General features: G+C 41.9%; 1 protein-coding gene across 1 annotated transcript in view; it reads left to right on the top strand.

Annotated features, from left to right (window-relative positions):
• The first annotated feature begins 4316 nt into the window (after nucleotides 1-4316).
• The window catches only part of ZNF318 (zinc finger protein 318), a 28694-nt gene continuing 16863 nt past the window's right edge, over nucleotides 4317-16147 (top strand). Inside the window, exons 1-4 of the mRNA XM_077161869.1 lie at nucleotides 4317-4839; nucleotides 7301-7452; nucleotides 12635-13274; nucleotides 14253-15704. Of these exons, the coding sequence (XP_077017984.1) occupies nucleotides 4351-4839; nucleotides 7301-7452; nucleotides 12635-13274; nucleotides 14253-15704 (2733 nt within the window). The 5' untranslated portion in view covers nucleotides 4317-4350. The remainder of the gene's footprint in view (nucleotides 4840-7300; nucleotides 7453-12634; nucleotides 13275-14252; nucleotides 15705-16147) is intronic.

Genomic DNA, 16147 nt, shown 5'->3' with positions numbered 1-16147 from the left:
GCAGAGGGGATGGAATGGCTGGGCAGGTGGCTGGGGTGGCCAGAGCCAAGGATGGTAGAAAAAGTTGCAAAGTACTAGATAAGGTGTTCCCTCTTTTAGAATGTTTTACTCTCCACTTCTATCTCCTATTCACCTTCAGATTTCAAGTCAGCATCACTTCTCAGAGAAGCCTTCCCTGACCTTTCTGACCACATCAAATCTCCTTCTCAGTCCACCCTTTACCCTTCCTTTATAGTATTTATCACAGCTATAATTTTACACATATGTGTCCTCAGCTTTACCTTAAGCTGTATTAGAGCAGGGACTGTGTCTTCATCTCCTTCTACCCCTTCCTTTGAAAAAAAAATTAAAGAAGTTGTAGGTTTACAGAAATCATGTAGAAAGTACAGAGTTCCCATATACACCTCCCCCTCAGTTTTCCTTATTATTAACACTTTGCAATGATGTGATACTTTCGTTATAATTGATGAGATAGTATTATTATAATTATACTATTAACTAAAGCCCACAGTTTACATTTACATTAGGGTTTATTTCTTCTTTTAACAAACTTTGAAAAGTGAAACCAAACATACAGAAAAGTACAAAAAACATACTCCTCCCCAGAAGTAACCACTATTGTAATTTCACACATCATAGGTCTGTTTTGCCTATTTTGAACTTGGTATACATAAAACTATGAAGTTTGTGTTTTTCTGTGTCTGACTTCATTAGTGCAACATTGTGTCTGTGAAATTAATCTATTATCACATATAGCTTGGTGTCCATTCTTTTTTTATTGTTATATGGTATTCCACTGTATGAATATACCACAATGTATTATTCTATCAGTGTAATTTTTTTACTATAATAGATAATTCTATAAGAACAGTTTTGTATATGCCTTTGGTTTTTTTTTTTGGCATGGGCAGGCACTTGGAATTGAGCCTGGGTATTCAGCATGGCAAACGCAAATTCTGCCACTGAGCCACCATCACACCACCCTGTACATGCCTTTTTGATGTGCATATGTACTCATTTCTTTTTTTAAATTTTTATTAATAAAGCCAATCAACGTACAATATGAACATTCTTTTTTTCATCACATAGTTGTATATTCATCATCATCATGATCATTTCTTAGAACATTTGCATCAATTCAGAAAAAGAAATAAAAAGAAAACAAAATTTCATACATACCATACCCCTTACACCTCCCTTTCATTGATTACTAGCATTTCAATCTACTAAATTTATTTTAACATTTGTTCCCCCTATTATTTATTTATTTTTAATCCATATGTTTTACTCATCTGTCTGTAAGGTAGATAAAAGAAGCATCAGACACAAGGTTTTCACAATCTTGATGTACATATGTACCCATTTCTGATGGGAAATATTATCAAAAAAATATTCCAAAGTGGTTGTAGCCATTTACACGCCATAAGCCCTCTAGATAAGAGTTCCCAGAGCTCTATACCCTTGATTGCACTTGGAATTATCACTATTTAAAATTTTAATTATTCTTGTAAATGTGTAGTGTATCTCTTTTCTTTCCCCTAAAAAGGTTGAGTAACTTAACATGTACTCAATGTCCACTGGTCAGCTTCTTTTGTGAAATGCCTTATACAAGTTTTTAACCCATTTTAAAATTGGATTGCCTGTTCTTTTTTTTATTGATGTAAAAGAGTTTTTTGTGTATTTTGATATATTCTATATATATTCTTTGTTGGTTAGGTGTTCTGAAAATATCATCCCCCATTCCATGGGTTATATTTTCACTCTCTTAGTGGTGTCTTTTGATCAACCATAGCTTCTAATTTTCATGTACACCAATTTACCAATTATTTCCTTTATGGTTAGTGCTTTTTTTGGTCTAAACATCTTTGTATACCAAAGGTCATGAAGATATTCTCCTACATTATCTTCTAGAACTTTGTTGTTTTATCTTTTACAATGTAAATTTTACATCTAAATCTATGATCAATCTAGAATTAATTTTTGTATATGGTGTGAGAAAATGGTTAAGGTTCATTTTTTCCATACTGACATACACAGTTGGCCTAGCACCATTTATTGAAAACATATCCTATTTCTCATTGCTCTGCAGGGCCATCTTTGTCCTAAATCAAGCATGGGTTTGTTTCTACATTGTAACTGTATGCCTTGGTTGAATGACTAGCTGCCCTGAGATGGCAGAGTAAGGTGGTGGGATGTGTAGCAAACTGCACTACCCTTACCAGCAGGGAAAAGATACATGAGTTGTTCTGTCCTACTTAGAGAGGTCTAAAATCAGCCTCTCCAGACTATTTAATCTGGCAGCTTCACTTAAATAACTGCTGCCCAGGAGCCTGCCCATGCCAAAAATAAATAAATAAATAAATAAAACTGTTGCCCTTCTCAGACAGGCCATCTTTGCTTCTGAGCTCATGTATACCAATCTCTTAAGCGCAGTTCTCTGTTTCACAGGATACATATATCATGAAATATTTTCTAGATTGCTTAGAAGGTTTATATATAATCCATATTTTCTGGTTAAGAATCATCACTCTTTAAGATTGCTTAACTTTTATTCACTTCCATCAACAATCTCGGTGTTCATATTTCTTTAAGGACCATTTTTTCTCCATAAAGAAATAACATATTTTAAATCTCTTCATTTAAAATACACCACACAATCAAAAGAAAACAACAGGACTGAATAGAGACATGAATAATGGACATTTGACCAAGTTCATTTATTAGCTAGTAAGTCATTCTTTCACTGTTGCTTCCTAGTATATGTAACCTGAATCCACATTTCTAGCAAAACTGGCTATCCATCTAAAAAAATAATTTTGGATTTTAACTCAATTGATTTTGGTGAGAATTCATACACAAAATCCCAGATATACTAAATACAGAAAACAAAGTTATGAAAATATTTTAAAAGTATAGAAAAATAGGTTAATAACCTTGGCATTGAAAAGGCTTTCTTAAGCCAGAAAAACTGAAAGTCAGACACTAGAAATTCAAATGTGTATAGGCAGTTGAAGAGAGAAGCAAGTTTGGTGTAAGAAAAATCAATTACCAAAAATCTTAAACTTTATTTTTACTCAACTATGATATAAGCTTGTCATAATAGAAACATATGAAGTTGGATATATTTTAAATTTGATATAGAAATATAAATTAGAAAATACAATTTTTTATCAACACATTTTTGTTCTACCTTTGCTTTACAGTAAGAAACCTGATTTTTATAGGAATTTCAGATTGTTTTTCTAGTTGATAGATGGACAATGTTTAGGCCATTGTTTTATCGCAAAGGTTAGGGTAAAGACTTTTTTTTGTATGTTTTGACTTTATGTGTTTATTCTTTTGTGTTGTCTTCAGTCTTGAACAACTTAGGACGCAAGGTCCTGAGACCCTCCTACAGCCTCCTCCTACAGCCAGGCTTCCAGGAAAATTCTAGCCAGAGATTGGGGCTCCGAATTGCTCACAAACAACTCTCCAAGCCATGATGTGGGCTCCTGGTGGTAAGCGACCCTTCACCATGACCATTGGTGCTCTGGTTGAGGACAGAGGCCTCTGGAAAACTTACTCTTATGTCTCTTTTGGGTTTGATTCTCGCCAGTCTCCCTACCGCACCCTGCACCCAATGGCACTTTCCTATCCTCAATTTCAATCAAGCATACTGGAAAGTAGGCCAATGGTTGCTCTGCTTCTGTGCTGGATAGGGCTTCGGTTTGGGGGTTGTGATTTATAGTCTTATTATTGTAAGTATTTATTATCCTCACATAGATTAAAGGAGCTGAAGGACAGGAAAGGGAAGACGCACCCACTGCGTCTAAGCCTGCACAGTCTTCAGGCCTCGCAATCCGGGTTATATAATGCTCCTTTCCCGCTAAACCTTTCTCTTCCACTCCCGTCCGCCCCACGCGGAGGCCCTCGGGGTCACGTGGTCGCCAGAGGGGAGGGGGAGAGGGCGGTTTAGCAGCCGCCATCTTGCCGGCTTGAGGAGGAGCGTGAGGAACGCAGGTCGCGCGCTTCACTTCCCCGCCCCTTCGTTCAGCCTCGCGCCGGCTTCCGCGCTCCTCCCCTCAGGTCCTGGCTCTTGTGGCCGCTCTGTGAGTGGAGGACCCGTGAGCCCCGAGGAGGGCGGGCGAGGGGGGGGGGGGGCGTGTCGGTCGCGTGCTCGCGCCTTCAAACTGCCGGCCGCGGGGACGCGCTCGGCCGGGTCCCTGGGTAGGCTCGGGGCCGAGGGGAGGGGGCTGCTCCTGCGGGGGCGGCGCGCGGCGGCTGTGGCGGTAGCTGCGGCGGCGCGCTCGGGGCGGGCGTCCAGGGCGCCGCCGCGTCCGAGCTGCCGCCGTGGCTGCTGCTGCCGGAGCCATGTACCGCAGCGGCGCCCGCTCCTCGGTCACTTCGCACCGGCCTAAAGACAGCGGCGGGGGCGGCCCGCGTACCGGCCGCAGCTCCGGCTCCTCCTCTGGCCCGGCTCGCCGCTCCTCGCCGCCCTCCTCCGGCTCCTCCTCGTCGCGGACTCCCGCTCGCCGGCCCCGCTCGCCCTCAGGGCACCGTGGCCGCCGGGCCTCGCCGTCCCCACCGCGGGGTCGCCGAGGCTCCCCGTCGCCTTCCCGCGGCCGCCGGGCCTCCCCGTCGCCACCGCGGCCCCGTCGCGGGTCCCCGTCGTCTCCGCGGGCGCGTCGCGGATCCCCATCATCTCCGCGGGCTCGCCGCGGATCCCCGTCGCCGCCGCCGCGGGGCCGACGACTCTTCCCTCCGGGCCAGGCCAGCTTCCGAGGCTGCAGCCGCGGGGAGTCCCGCACTGACTTCGCTCGGGACGGCCGCGGAGACCATTCAGGCGACAGCGGCAGCCGGGTAATCTCACCTCTCGCCCGGGATCCCCTCCATGACCCGGCCCACTAGCCCAGGTTCATGCTTCTAGAAACGCCCGTAGTTGAAGCCCCCTGAGGCCTCCAGACCAGGATCCTAAACCAAACACCCCTCGCTCACCCCCGGGTTCCCTCAGCGACGCTGGAGCTTGGAGGCTCCCTGTCAGTCCCGGCAGCTTCCTTTACACAATAACGGACTCGGGACCTGCTCCGGCGCTCCGTCGGGAAGGAGTGCTCCATTTCCTAGGAATAGGGTGTTTCCCTCACTGTGGATGAGTTGCGGAAAAGTTTGCCAGGTGGAGGGAGAATTTCATCCAAATTGTATGTCTGATGCTTTTTGGATAGTTGACATTTCCTCAAAATTCTGTGGTTTTGAATCCCGTTAGGCCCTAGCTGTACCCCGGTTCCTAGAAGAGAAGCTGGAATGTCCGTCTTTGTGGCCATTAGAGTTGCTTGAATCGTAACCTGGTAGAGGGTACCTAGAGGAAAATGTTAGCTATCTAAATTGGAGCTGCTTCTGTGAAAGGAAGTATGCAAAACCACGGTCATTGTAATAGCTTCTACCATTTATTGAGTTATATGCCAGGAGTTATATTTAGTCCTTGGCACAACACATTTTCTTTTCATCTTCACAACGCTGTGAGGTGAAACAGTTAATATTATTCCTTATGGTACATTGAGGGAACCTAGAGATGTTTAGGTAGCTGGACCAAGGTCATACAGCCAAGAAGTGTTGGAGCTGTGATTCAACACAGAACTGCCTTGTTCCCAGAGTTCATGATTTTTACTGTTATGTTTTGCTGCTAGAGGGACAGAGAATAAGATTAAGAAGTTCAATTTAGACATGACATTTACTTCTCAGTATAAACCCCACCCCACTGTAGCAAAGTTTCTGGGCAGGGTCCAGTGTTTTAGAATTTGTTCTTCTTTTCAGTTCACCAATCTTTTTTTTAACCCAATGACAAAATTTCTATTTCCTTGAGTGACCGTCTAATATGTATCCAAGTGTTTTGGTTTCTTTGCTCAGAATTGAATTGGCTAGTCCCTCTGTTCAGGTTTTCAGAGCTGAGCGGTGTCACTCTGAATGTCAGTCATACAGGGTAGACAAGGAGAACAGAATGCTTATTTCTATGCTCTATCTCTCCTCCAAAGCACAATTTATTTGTCCCAGTCTTCTCTATCTCAGTAAGTGACATCATCCATTGTTCAAGTCGGAAAGTCATCTTTGTCTCCTTTCTCTTGTCCAGTCCATCAGCAACCCTGTCAGTTCTCCCTCCAAAATACATTCCAAAAGTATCCTCTCGTTTCTACTCTGATATAAACCCTTGTATCTCTCGCCTGGATTATTGAATTAAACTGTTTTACATTTCACTCTTGCTACTTTCCAGTTTATTCTGTATACAACAGTCAAAATAAATTTTAAAACCTTCATTTTATGCATTTGACAAATGTTTATTGAAGTTCTACCATGTACTGGGCATTGGGGCTACAACAGTGAACAAATCAAACAAAAACCCTTGCCCTCATAGAGCTTATATTCTAGCAGGGGAGTCAGATAATAAATGATATAGATAACCAAAATGCTATTGTATGTTAAATGTGATTAAGTAATAAGAAGAAAATCAAGCAGAGAGGGATTACAGTTTTTGATAGAGTGGCCAGGAAGACCTCCTAGGGAGGTGATTTTTGAATAAAGACCAGAAGAAGGTGAGAATGTGAGTTATGTGACCATCTGAAGGAGGAATGTAGTCATATTACATCACTCTCCTGCTTAAAACCTTCCTGTGACTTATTACACAGAATAACATCCATGTTTCTTAGCCATGGCCTCTGCCTATCCTCTCTTCTGTCACTTTGCTGCATCGGTGTTGGCTGGCTGGCAGGCCTTCTGTTTGTTCCTCAAGACACACCAAGCTCATTACCAAGGATGCCCTTCCCTTTGCTTGAAACATTCTTCCACCTGTTCTTTGCAAGGCTGACATCTCATCATTCAGGCTTCTGGAATGATGTCACTTCAGAAAAGTCTTCTTTAGCCATCTAAAGTTGCTCCTTTTCCCTAGTCTCTTTCATGTTATCATGTTTTGGTGACTTCAAAGCATTTATCATTCACTATCGGAAGTTTGTGTGTTTTATTTCTAAGCCTGCCTTTAGCCTGCCTTCTTCACTATAATATGTAGATTTTGAGAGCAGAGATTTTATTCACTTCTCTATTCCTGTCTAGTATCAGTGAAGGAAATGAGAGATCACTCATGAAATGACTGGAGGTATGGGCTTCCAACTTTCAGTAAATGGTGATTTTTTTACAGTGCTTTATTTTTGGAGTAGTATTTTACCATAAGCGTTTCTTGCCTTGTTGGACCATAACTTTCTGACAGGAAGGAGAACATTTTTGGGTGTAGGAGTGTCTTGATTCTACTTGACTATCATATTATTTTTTACTTTTGTAGAGACACTCTCCTGGTCTGCATTCTGACTCTTCCTTGGAGCAGAGCTTAAGAATTACCGTTGGCAATGACCACTTTTGTATTGGCACACCAGAACGGCGGAGGCTTAGTGATCGGCTAGAGTCCCCAGCGGATAATCTGGAGGACATGGACAGGTAGGCTTTGCCCAAGACAGAAATGTTGCTGCTTTCTGAGTGATGTATTTGAAAAGATGGTGCCAGCATGGAAGTTATGCACTATGGTCATGTGTCCAGGACAGAGTATAACTTTGGAAAAACCCTTCCATGGGGTTGGAGTGTGGAGGGAATACACAGGCATACCTCGGAGATACTACAGGGTGGGTTCCATACCATCTCAAAAAAGCGAGTAATGCAATAAAGCAAGCCATGAGAATTTTTTGGTTTCTCAGTACATATATAGAAGTTATGTTACACTGTGCTGTAGCCTGGTTAAGTGTGCAATAGCATTATTTCTCAGAATGTGCATACCTTAATTAATGTGATACAGAGACACGAAGTGAGTGCATGCGTGGGAAAATGGTACCGATAGAGTTGCTTTATGCAGGGTTGCCACTAACCTTCAATTTATAAAAGCAAAACAAAAAAATAGTGCAATTTCTGAGAAGTGCAATGAAGCAAAGTGCAGTAAAACGAGGTCTGCCTATATTAAAGTGGACTCTATTGCCATATGACTTAAATAGCAGAAAAGACTTGAAAAAGTCTTCCTTGCCTAATGGAAGAAGAAAGGTTGAGGGTAACTAATCTCCCCTAAGTCAAAAATAGTTGAGATGGTATGAATTCTGAAGTACTGGAGCCAGAGGTCCCTTCTGCAAAAGAGGGGTTCTGAACAAAGTAGGAATTCTTTTTTTTTTTTTAATGGTTTCAGCTGTCCAGGCTGAAATGATAGATTCAGAAAGTGTTTAAATGAATTCATGTCTAATATAGATTTGTCTTTTAATATATAAAACATTAGTGGGAAGTTTTAGGACTGCTGAATTTCGAGTGTCACTTTACAACTATTGAATGCTGAAGGAAGAGCTCATATACTCCACAGGGTATTAATTGTAGACCTCAGATACTAGGAACTTATTATGTGATGTAAATAATAACATTAGGTGTTTTTCTCTTTCACCTCATAAAAGTGAGGATGGGAGTGGAGAAAAGTACTCTTTCTGAGAGCTGAGACCATGTCTGTTCTCTGCTCAGCACATTGGGAGTTTTCACAAATGATTAGCAGCAGCAATAAATCCGTGTAATACCCTTTCAAACTGAGACTGTCCATGCAGTGGTACACATAGCATAGGTAGGCAGGAGAGGACAGCTGGGCAGGAAGTCTGAGGACCAGTGTTGCTCTTGGGTAATATTTATTTCAAACCTCCAGTGGCTGTAGATGCAGTGAAGCAAGGCAAGACAGTCCTATGCCATATAACACTAAAACTTCTGAAGATAGGACTTAAGGTATGTAACGATACACTTATTTGAGGCAACAGCCATTGCCCTTCCGGCTGCTTCTATTTTGGGAGATGATTGAGTAGGCAGTATGGGTAGGTGGTACAAAGTGATTCTCTTCCTTCCTTGCTGAGATTTTGAGGTAACTTCAGCATTTCCTATTGTTAGGTCTAGGGTTTCTGTCATCTCCCCTTTGCATAAGCTTTGTTATGCATGTGTGCTTCAGATATCCAATTGTGATTTTAAGTTATAAAAGCTAAAAATTTCCTCTGGGAACTTGGGGCAGTAACCTTCTTTCCCAGAGTTGTTTCAGAGAGAAGTCTACTTTATAGAAGAAGAGGTTAAGTTTCGGAAAAGAGGTACAAGGACATTCTTTATACTTTCTGCACATTCACGTCTGTGTTCCTTTCCTCTGGTTCAGAGTAATTTGTATGGATACTTAATGTCCACTAAAATCAAGCCACAAGACCTGTGGCGTATTCAACATGTCTCCCAACAGTGCTGGTCTTCAGCTAATGAAACTGGCCATTTCCATCCTTTGTAATATAGATTTTTTTTTACCCCTAAAACCCTGGTATTCTTTTTCTTTATTGAAACTGTTAATGTCAAGTTTAGGTTACAGCCCCGTTGCCGGCTAGTCTCTGTCCTCACCTTGGTTGCTCTGTGGGTAACTTATTCCGAAAAGGGAGCATGAACAGGTTGTGTGAAAAAGTCTATTCCTTTTGCTTCTAAAGAGTGACGTGAGGTCAATTTCCCTTGGTTATCAGAGTAATGTACATATTCATGGAATTCTTAGTGCTTAATTCCTTCTCCTTGCCCCTGAAATAGGTTGAAGCTGGTAGGGTTTTTTTCTTTTTTTGCCACTAATTTGCCTTAGGGGAGAGAAAACAGAAACAGTTTCCTAGGGGCTCTTTGGGGAATCAGCAGAAAAAAGAATGGGAAATTTGGGATCTGAAAGACCGTTTTTGTTTTTTTATCATATGCATTTTTAAACAGCTTTTTGAGCTATAATTCACATACCGGAAAATAAAGCTAAAAAAAATGTACAGTGACTTTTAAGTGTATTCACAGAGTTGGGCATTCACCATCACAAGCAATTTCAGCATCTTTTAAGAAAGAAACCTCTTAGTCATCACCCCCCAAACTCCCCAAGCTCCCATCTCCCTCCAACCCTAGGTAACCACTAATCTACTTTCTATACCTATAGAGCTCCCTATTCTGGACGATTCATATAAATGAAATCATTCAATGTGTGGTCCTTTTAACTGATTACTGCTACTTAGCATGATGTTTTTAAGAACATCATGGTATTCATGTTGCTGCATGTATTAGTGCTTCATTTCTTTTTTATTGCCAGTAATAATTCATTATATGGATACATATACCACATTTTGCTTATCCATTCATCAGTGATGTACATTTGTTTTTTTCCACTTTTTGACTATTAAGAACATTTGCTACTATTTGTGTGCAAGTTTTTGTATGGACCTATGATATATGTATTTTTTAACCTGTGTTAATGGAAATTTTTAAACGCTAACAAGTAGGGAGAATAGTACCATGAACCTCTATGTACTCATCACTCATACTCAACAATCAGTTTTTAAATGGATAGACTTTATTTTAGAAAATAATTGGACTTGACCAAGCCTTTCAGAGAGTGTCCTTCACTAGGCTATTCCTGGCTATAGGAGATGGGGGCTCTTTTTAGCCTCTGCCTTAGCCTTTGGAAGTCCTGGGGAAGGAGGATATGAGCTCCTATTAAGCAACCTGATTTCACCTGTGGTTATATGATATATCATTCTTTTTATTGTTTTTTCATCTTCCTTCATGTGTTCTTGCTTCCTTTTGCTGGAAATTGCAAGTCTGCACTGAGACTTTCTCAGACCTATCTCATTATTTCTAGTTCTTTGATATATAGTCTAGATTAATCTTGGTCTATTTTGCCATTTGAGAATGACATGTACTAGGTCTAGCTGGAGAGTTAATCATGGGAGTTTAGATGAACTTGCCACTACCTATGGAGCCTATGTTTTATCCCCTACACTAATATGGTTAGACACTTTTTGTATGGTGGGTAGTGTTTTAGCAGTGGAGTGACTCAATTCATGGACATTCCTCCCAGATATAGGTGTGGAAATCTATTCATGGCCAACAGATTTACAGAAGCAAACGTTCCACTCCAGCTACATTTTATTTTCAGGAATCATCCTTGGTTCATTCCCATTCCATTCTGTTTCATAATACATTTAGCCCTCAAAAGTCCCCCAAATTTTGGGGGAGAAGGTGGGTGACACCTTCACTTTTGTAGAGGAGGTGATGAAGTTCATCTTTGATAGCCTTTCACAAAGTTGTTTACAGCTGTTGCCCAAGTATAAAACTTTAAACAGAGGCAGGGCTGGTTAATAAGAAAAAGCAACTTTTTGATGTTCTGTTAATTCCAAATCCCAAAAATTGGAAAGCAACTATAAGAAAAAACAAAGTAAGTCATTTATAGAAGCTCACACACATGAAAAAAAAAAACAGGAGTAACTATTAGAAACTATAAAAGGCACCATTATTTACCATTCTCTGGGTGATAATTGTCATTCTGGAATGTAAGTGATATATATGCAAGCATTTTAATTTTTCACTCAGGTACTTAAACATTATATACTTAAAGTGCTAAATGCTCTTTATATATGGTTTAGAAATCGTTCTTTTTTGGGTCATAGAAGCTCTATGGCCACAATGCCCAAAAAGATTAGAACTATTGTGTATGGTTTAGAGCACTGAGCTGAGAGGGCAGATACCCCATCCTGTATTTCAGCCTCTGTACCAAAAAAGTCTGAAACATTTTTAGTTCTATGAATATCAAGTGAATGAATTTCTATGAGGTAAAGATTTATGGTTAGTCAAGCCATCGCTTACTTTTTCCTGGGTCCAGGATTAGAGTGCTTGTGGATACCCAGGCAAGGCAGGAAAGAGGCGACAAAACTGGCTGAGGGAGTTTTGTGGTTTTAAAATGTAAGCCAGCAAGTCAAAGCAATCTAAAAGAATATTTTAAGAGAACTTCTGAACAGAGAACCTTTTGAAACTTTGGAGAAAATTGGGCCAATCAGGTAGATCAATAGTTTAGAAAAATTTTTGCCCACGTGAGACGTTTTTTCTCAAATGGAATATTATATAGAACTTTCATATAAAACAGATAAAGTTGATAAAATATATAAACAGGTGAAGTTGGGGTTGGTGTGACTTAAATGGGGTAGAAGGCCCAGAACCTTGCCGGCTCTGCTTTCCCAGTATCTCCTTTGTTGGGGCAGTTCCTGAACACTCAGAATCTCTGTGGAACATGGTGTGAAAAACATTGATCTAGACTAGTGCTTCTCAGACTTTAAAATACAGTACAAATCATCTGGAGAGCTTGTTAAATTGCAGATTCTGATTCATTAGTCTGGGGTGGAGTCTGGGAATCTGCATTATGAAGAAGTTCCTGGGTAATATTGTTAATGCTGATCGTGGCCACACTTTTAAATCGTAGCAAGGAGCTAGAATTTAGTGTGGAGTTGTGTAACCTGGGCCTGTTCGTAGTTGGGAGTGTTTTCACATCTCCCAAATCCTAGCATAATACTCTCCATTACCAAAATCCAGTAGAAGAAATTGGCCTAAAAGCTCTGTCCAGATGTAATAATGATATCTCCCCTTGATTAGAAACTGAAGCTGTTTGTCCCTAGGGAGAGGGAGAGGAAATATTCCATATATATACATGTAGATTTGTTCTTGGGTTTCATGATCATTGTCTTATCCTAAGCACTCAGTAGACCCTTTGTCAAATGTTAGTCTCTTAACTTTATCTGATCTTTCTAGTTCCAAGTCCAATTTATTCAGTGATGCCTGTCTCTTTCCTCAGGGATGACCTGACTGATGATTCTGTCTTCACTCGAAGTTCCCAGTGCTCTCGAGGTCTTGAACGATATATTTCCCGGGAGGAGGAACCTCTCAGTCCCTTCTTGGGACAACTTGATGAGGACTACCGAGCAAGAGAAACTTTCCTGCATCGATCTGATTATAGTCCCCATATCAGTTGTCATGATGAGTTGTTGCGGGGCACAGAACGGAATAGAGACAAACACAAGGGTTCCTATTCTCTACGATCTGAGGAAAGGAATCGGGAGGCCAAACGGCCCCGTTATGATGACACAGAGAAGATACATGGCATGGGAGGGGATCACTCGAATTTTATATCAGGGACCCGCAACTATCGACAGCGTAGACAAAGCCCGAGCCCTAGGTTTCTAGATCCTGAGTTTCGAGAGCTGGACCTTGCCAGGCGAAAGCGAGAGGAAGAGGAGGAACAAAGTAGAAACTTGAGTCAGGAACTGGTGGGAGTAGATGGTGGTGGCACTAGCTGTCCTATCCCTGGATTGTCAGGTGTCTTAACAGCATCAGAACCAGGATATTCTTTGCATCAGCCTGAGGAAGTATCTGTGATGCCCAAGAAGTCCATTCTGAAGAAGCGGATTGAAGTAGACATAGAGCCTTCCATCCAGGTGTCTGTTGCATTTCCTCTTAGATCTCTTGCTAGTCCTGATTCCTTAATGCCTGTTTACTTTCCTGGACTTTTGTCCCTAATGGTATCTTTGTAATATATGCTGGACTAACATTGCCATGCTATGAATTGCAGTTTCCAGAACTCTCCAAAAGAAGCTGTAATCCTCGTAGTAGAGGGCTTCTGCCACATAGTAGGCTTTCTAAACAGACATTTTAGAGAGTGCCTACTCTTAAGTTTTTTCTCTTAATTGGAAGGTTGTGTAGAGAATCTCTGAATATGGGTTTCTTGGAGATGAAACTTAAAGGGCAAGGGAAAGAGGTGATCTGAATTTCCTCATCTCACTTTATAGAGGAGACAACATGTATGAGTGACAGTACACTAGACCAGAAGTCAAGTGATTCTGATCCCACCTCTGCCACCAACTTGTTCAAGTGTGATTTTTAAAACATCGCCTCACCATTCCGGGGCTTGGTATTTTTTTCTTGACCTATGAAAATGTGGTTGGGTAAGAACATTAGTTTTCATTTGTCCTCTAAGGAGCAAAAGACTTCTGAAGATGTGCCTAAAAGCACTTGAAGCAAGGAAGCTGAGCAGTTAGGCTTCCAGAGTTTTCTCTCCCCACTTCAACCAAAGCACTCCACTTTTATGTTTTCTCTACTGGGGAGCCACAGAAAAGAAAACCAGTAAACTAGAGGATCCCTAAGGTCCTTTTCATTTCACGTTTCTTGATTAGGACTGCAAAAAATGGGCAGAGGTGAGAATTCAGTCTAGTCTGTCTTATTTCTCATTTCACCTTGGTACAGCAGAGATATCTGTGAGATAAGAACCCATATCTTGAACCTGGTTAAGGGTATTCTCCCTCCCTTTCATCCATATTTAACTTTCCCCCATGTATTCAGAGAAAACAAAAATATCTCAGTTACTAGTTTCCAGAGATTCTGTACAATGGCTAAATTAGTTGTATTTGTCCTTGCAGCTTGAGAATTTTTCCAGCAGTACCAGCTCCAACCAGGATCACCCTCTCTACTCTGGCCACTCATCTCTTCCACTAAGTGGTGCTATAGCTGCTTTTGCCTCAGAAATTGAGAGCAACAAGGAAACTATGGTAGAGACTGCATTGAAGGAATCTCAGGACAACCTCTACCAATGGGGACCACTTCCTGGGATACCCAAAGACAGTAGTCCTGTCAGAGAAAAGTTTGGAAGTTTTCTGTGCCACAAGGAGAAATTGGATACGAAGGCTGAGGGACCTGAGCGACACACAGATTTCTTGCTGCCCCATGAGAGGGCTAGCCAGGATGGCAGTGGTTTTTCCCGTATTCTGAGTATGTTGGCTGATTCTACCAGTGCACAGGAGAAAAGGCGACGTAGCTTCCCTGACATTGAGGACGAGGAAAAATTTCTCTATGGGGATGAAGAAGAGGATTTAAAAGCTGAATCCCCATCAAAGCCTCTTAGGGGCTCTGAGAGTGATGTTATGAGGCAGAAGGCAAGCTCCTTGCCCTCTGCAACTCCAACTGTAAAGCTGGAATCACTAGAAGAGAACAATCCAGAATATTCCAAGATTCATGACTTGCTCAAGACTATAGGGCTAGATATTGGGGTAGCAGAGATTAGTAAACTGGCTGCACGTACTCAGGAACGACTTCATGGCAAAAAGCCATCATCACGCTCCTCAGCTGACCGCCGTTCCTCAGTTGACCATCACTTTGCAACTGACCACTGTTCCTCAGTTGACCGCCATTTCTCTTCTGATCGGCGCTCCTCAGATCCCCACAGACTGGAGAGCCGGGAGGCACACCATGTCAATACCCATTCCTCAGAGATGTCCCGTCCACACCCAGCTTCCCCTGTGGATTCTTACCTGCTAACAAAAAACAGCCCCCCATTTCTCAAGTCTGATCATCCAATGAGTCAGATTTCAGGACCAGAGGTGGTTGGCAGTGGGTTTCAGTCATCTGTTGCAGTCAGGTGCATGTTGCCATCAGCCCCATCTGCCCCACTTAGACTTCCACACCCTGCTTCTTTATCTCAGTTTCATATGCCAAGGGCCACTCAGTTTACTACAGCACGGATACCTCCAAACTACCAGGGACCTACCATACCCCCTGCCTCCTTTGATGCCTATAGACACTATATGGCTTATGCAGCCTCACGGTGGCCCATGTACCCCACCTCTCAACCATCAAACCACCCTCTACCTGAAACACATAGGGTGATGCCAGTTACCAAACAAGCTACCCGTAGCCGTCCTAATCTCCGAGTGATCCCCACTGTGACTCGTAATGATCCCAAGCAGGAGGAGTCAGTGCTAGGCTCAATTCCTGCTGTTCAAGTGCCTGTCCAGGTGTCCTCTATCCCATCGCTTATAAGATATAATCCGGAGAAGATCTCTGATGAGAAGAACCGTGCTTCTCAGAAGCAGAAGGTAAATATTAGCCTGGGGCATCTCGTGACCAAGTTCTATTTTAACAAATGTCTTTGTCTGTTAGAGGGGACTGAAATTTGTAGGGCCCTTTGGAAACTGTCATCGTTGCCCTAAGTAGATGTATAAAGCCCCTCTATTTTTTAATTACATGATTTATCATTAGGATTAAAAAAAACAAGGCTTGGCCCTAGTTCCCACAGTGATTGCCAGACTTTTTTTCCCTCAAGAAAGTTCATATATCTCTCTAAATTAATGGCCTTGTAACATTGTGGCTTGAAGCCTTAAAATCTTCAATATGACTTCATCAGGGTGTGGGGAACCAAAATTGGGTTGGGTAAACTTCTGTTTCACCAATGAGCTCTCGATCATTTCTCTGTAGTGATTATAATGAGTGGTTGTTGCTTGGTACTTAGAACAAACTAAGAGAGTTGCTTGTTCTTGTT

The sequence above is a fragment of the Tamandua tetradactyla genome, chromosome 5, assembly GCF_023851605.1.
Source record: "Tamandua tetradactyla isolate mTamTet1 chromosome 5, mTamTet1.pri, whole genome shotgun sequence".
Taxonomy (NCBI): domain Eukaryota; kingdom Metazoa; phylum Chordata; class Mammalia; order Pilosa; family Myrmecophagidae; genus Tamandua; species Tamandua tetradactyla.
The sequence above is the reverse complement of the archived record's forward strand: the minus strand, read 5'-3'. Positions and strand labels throughout refer to the sequence as shown.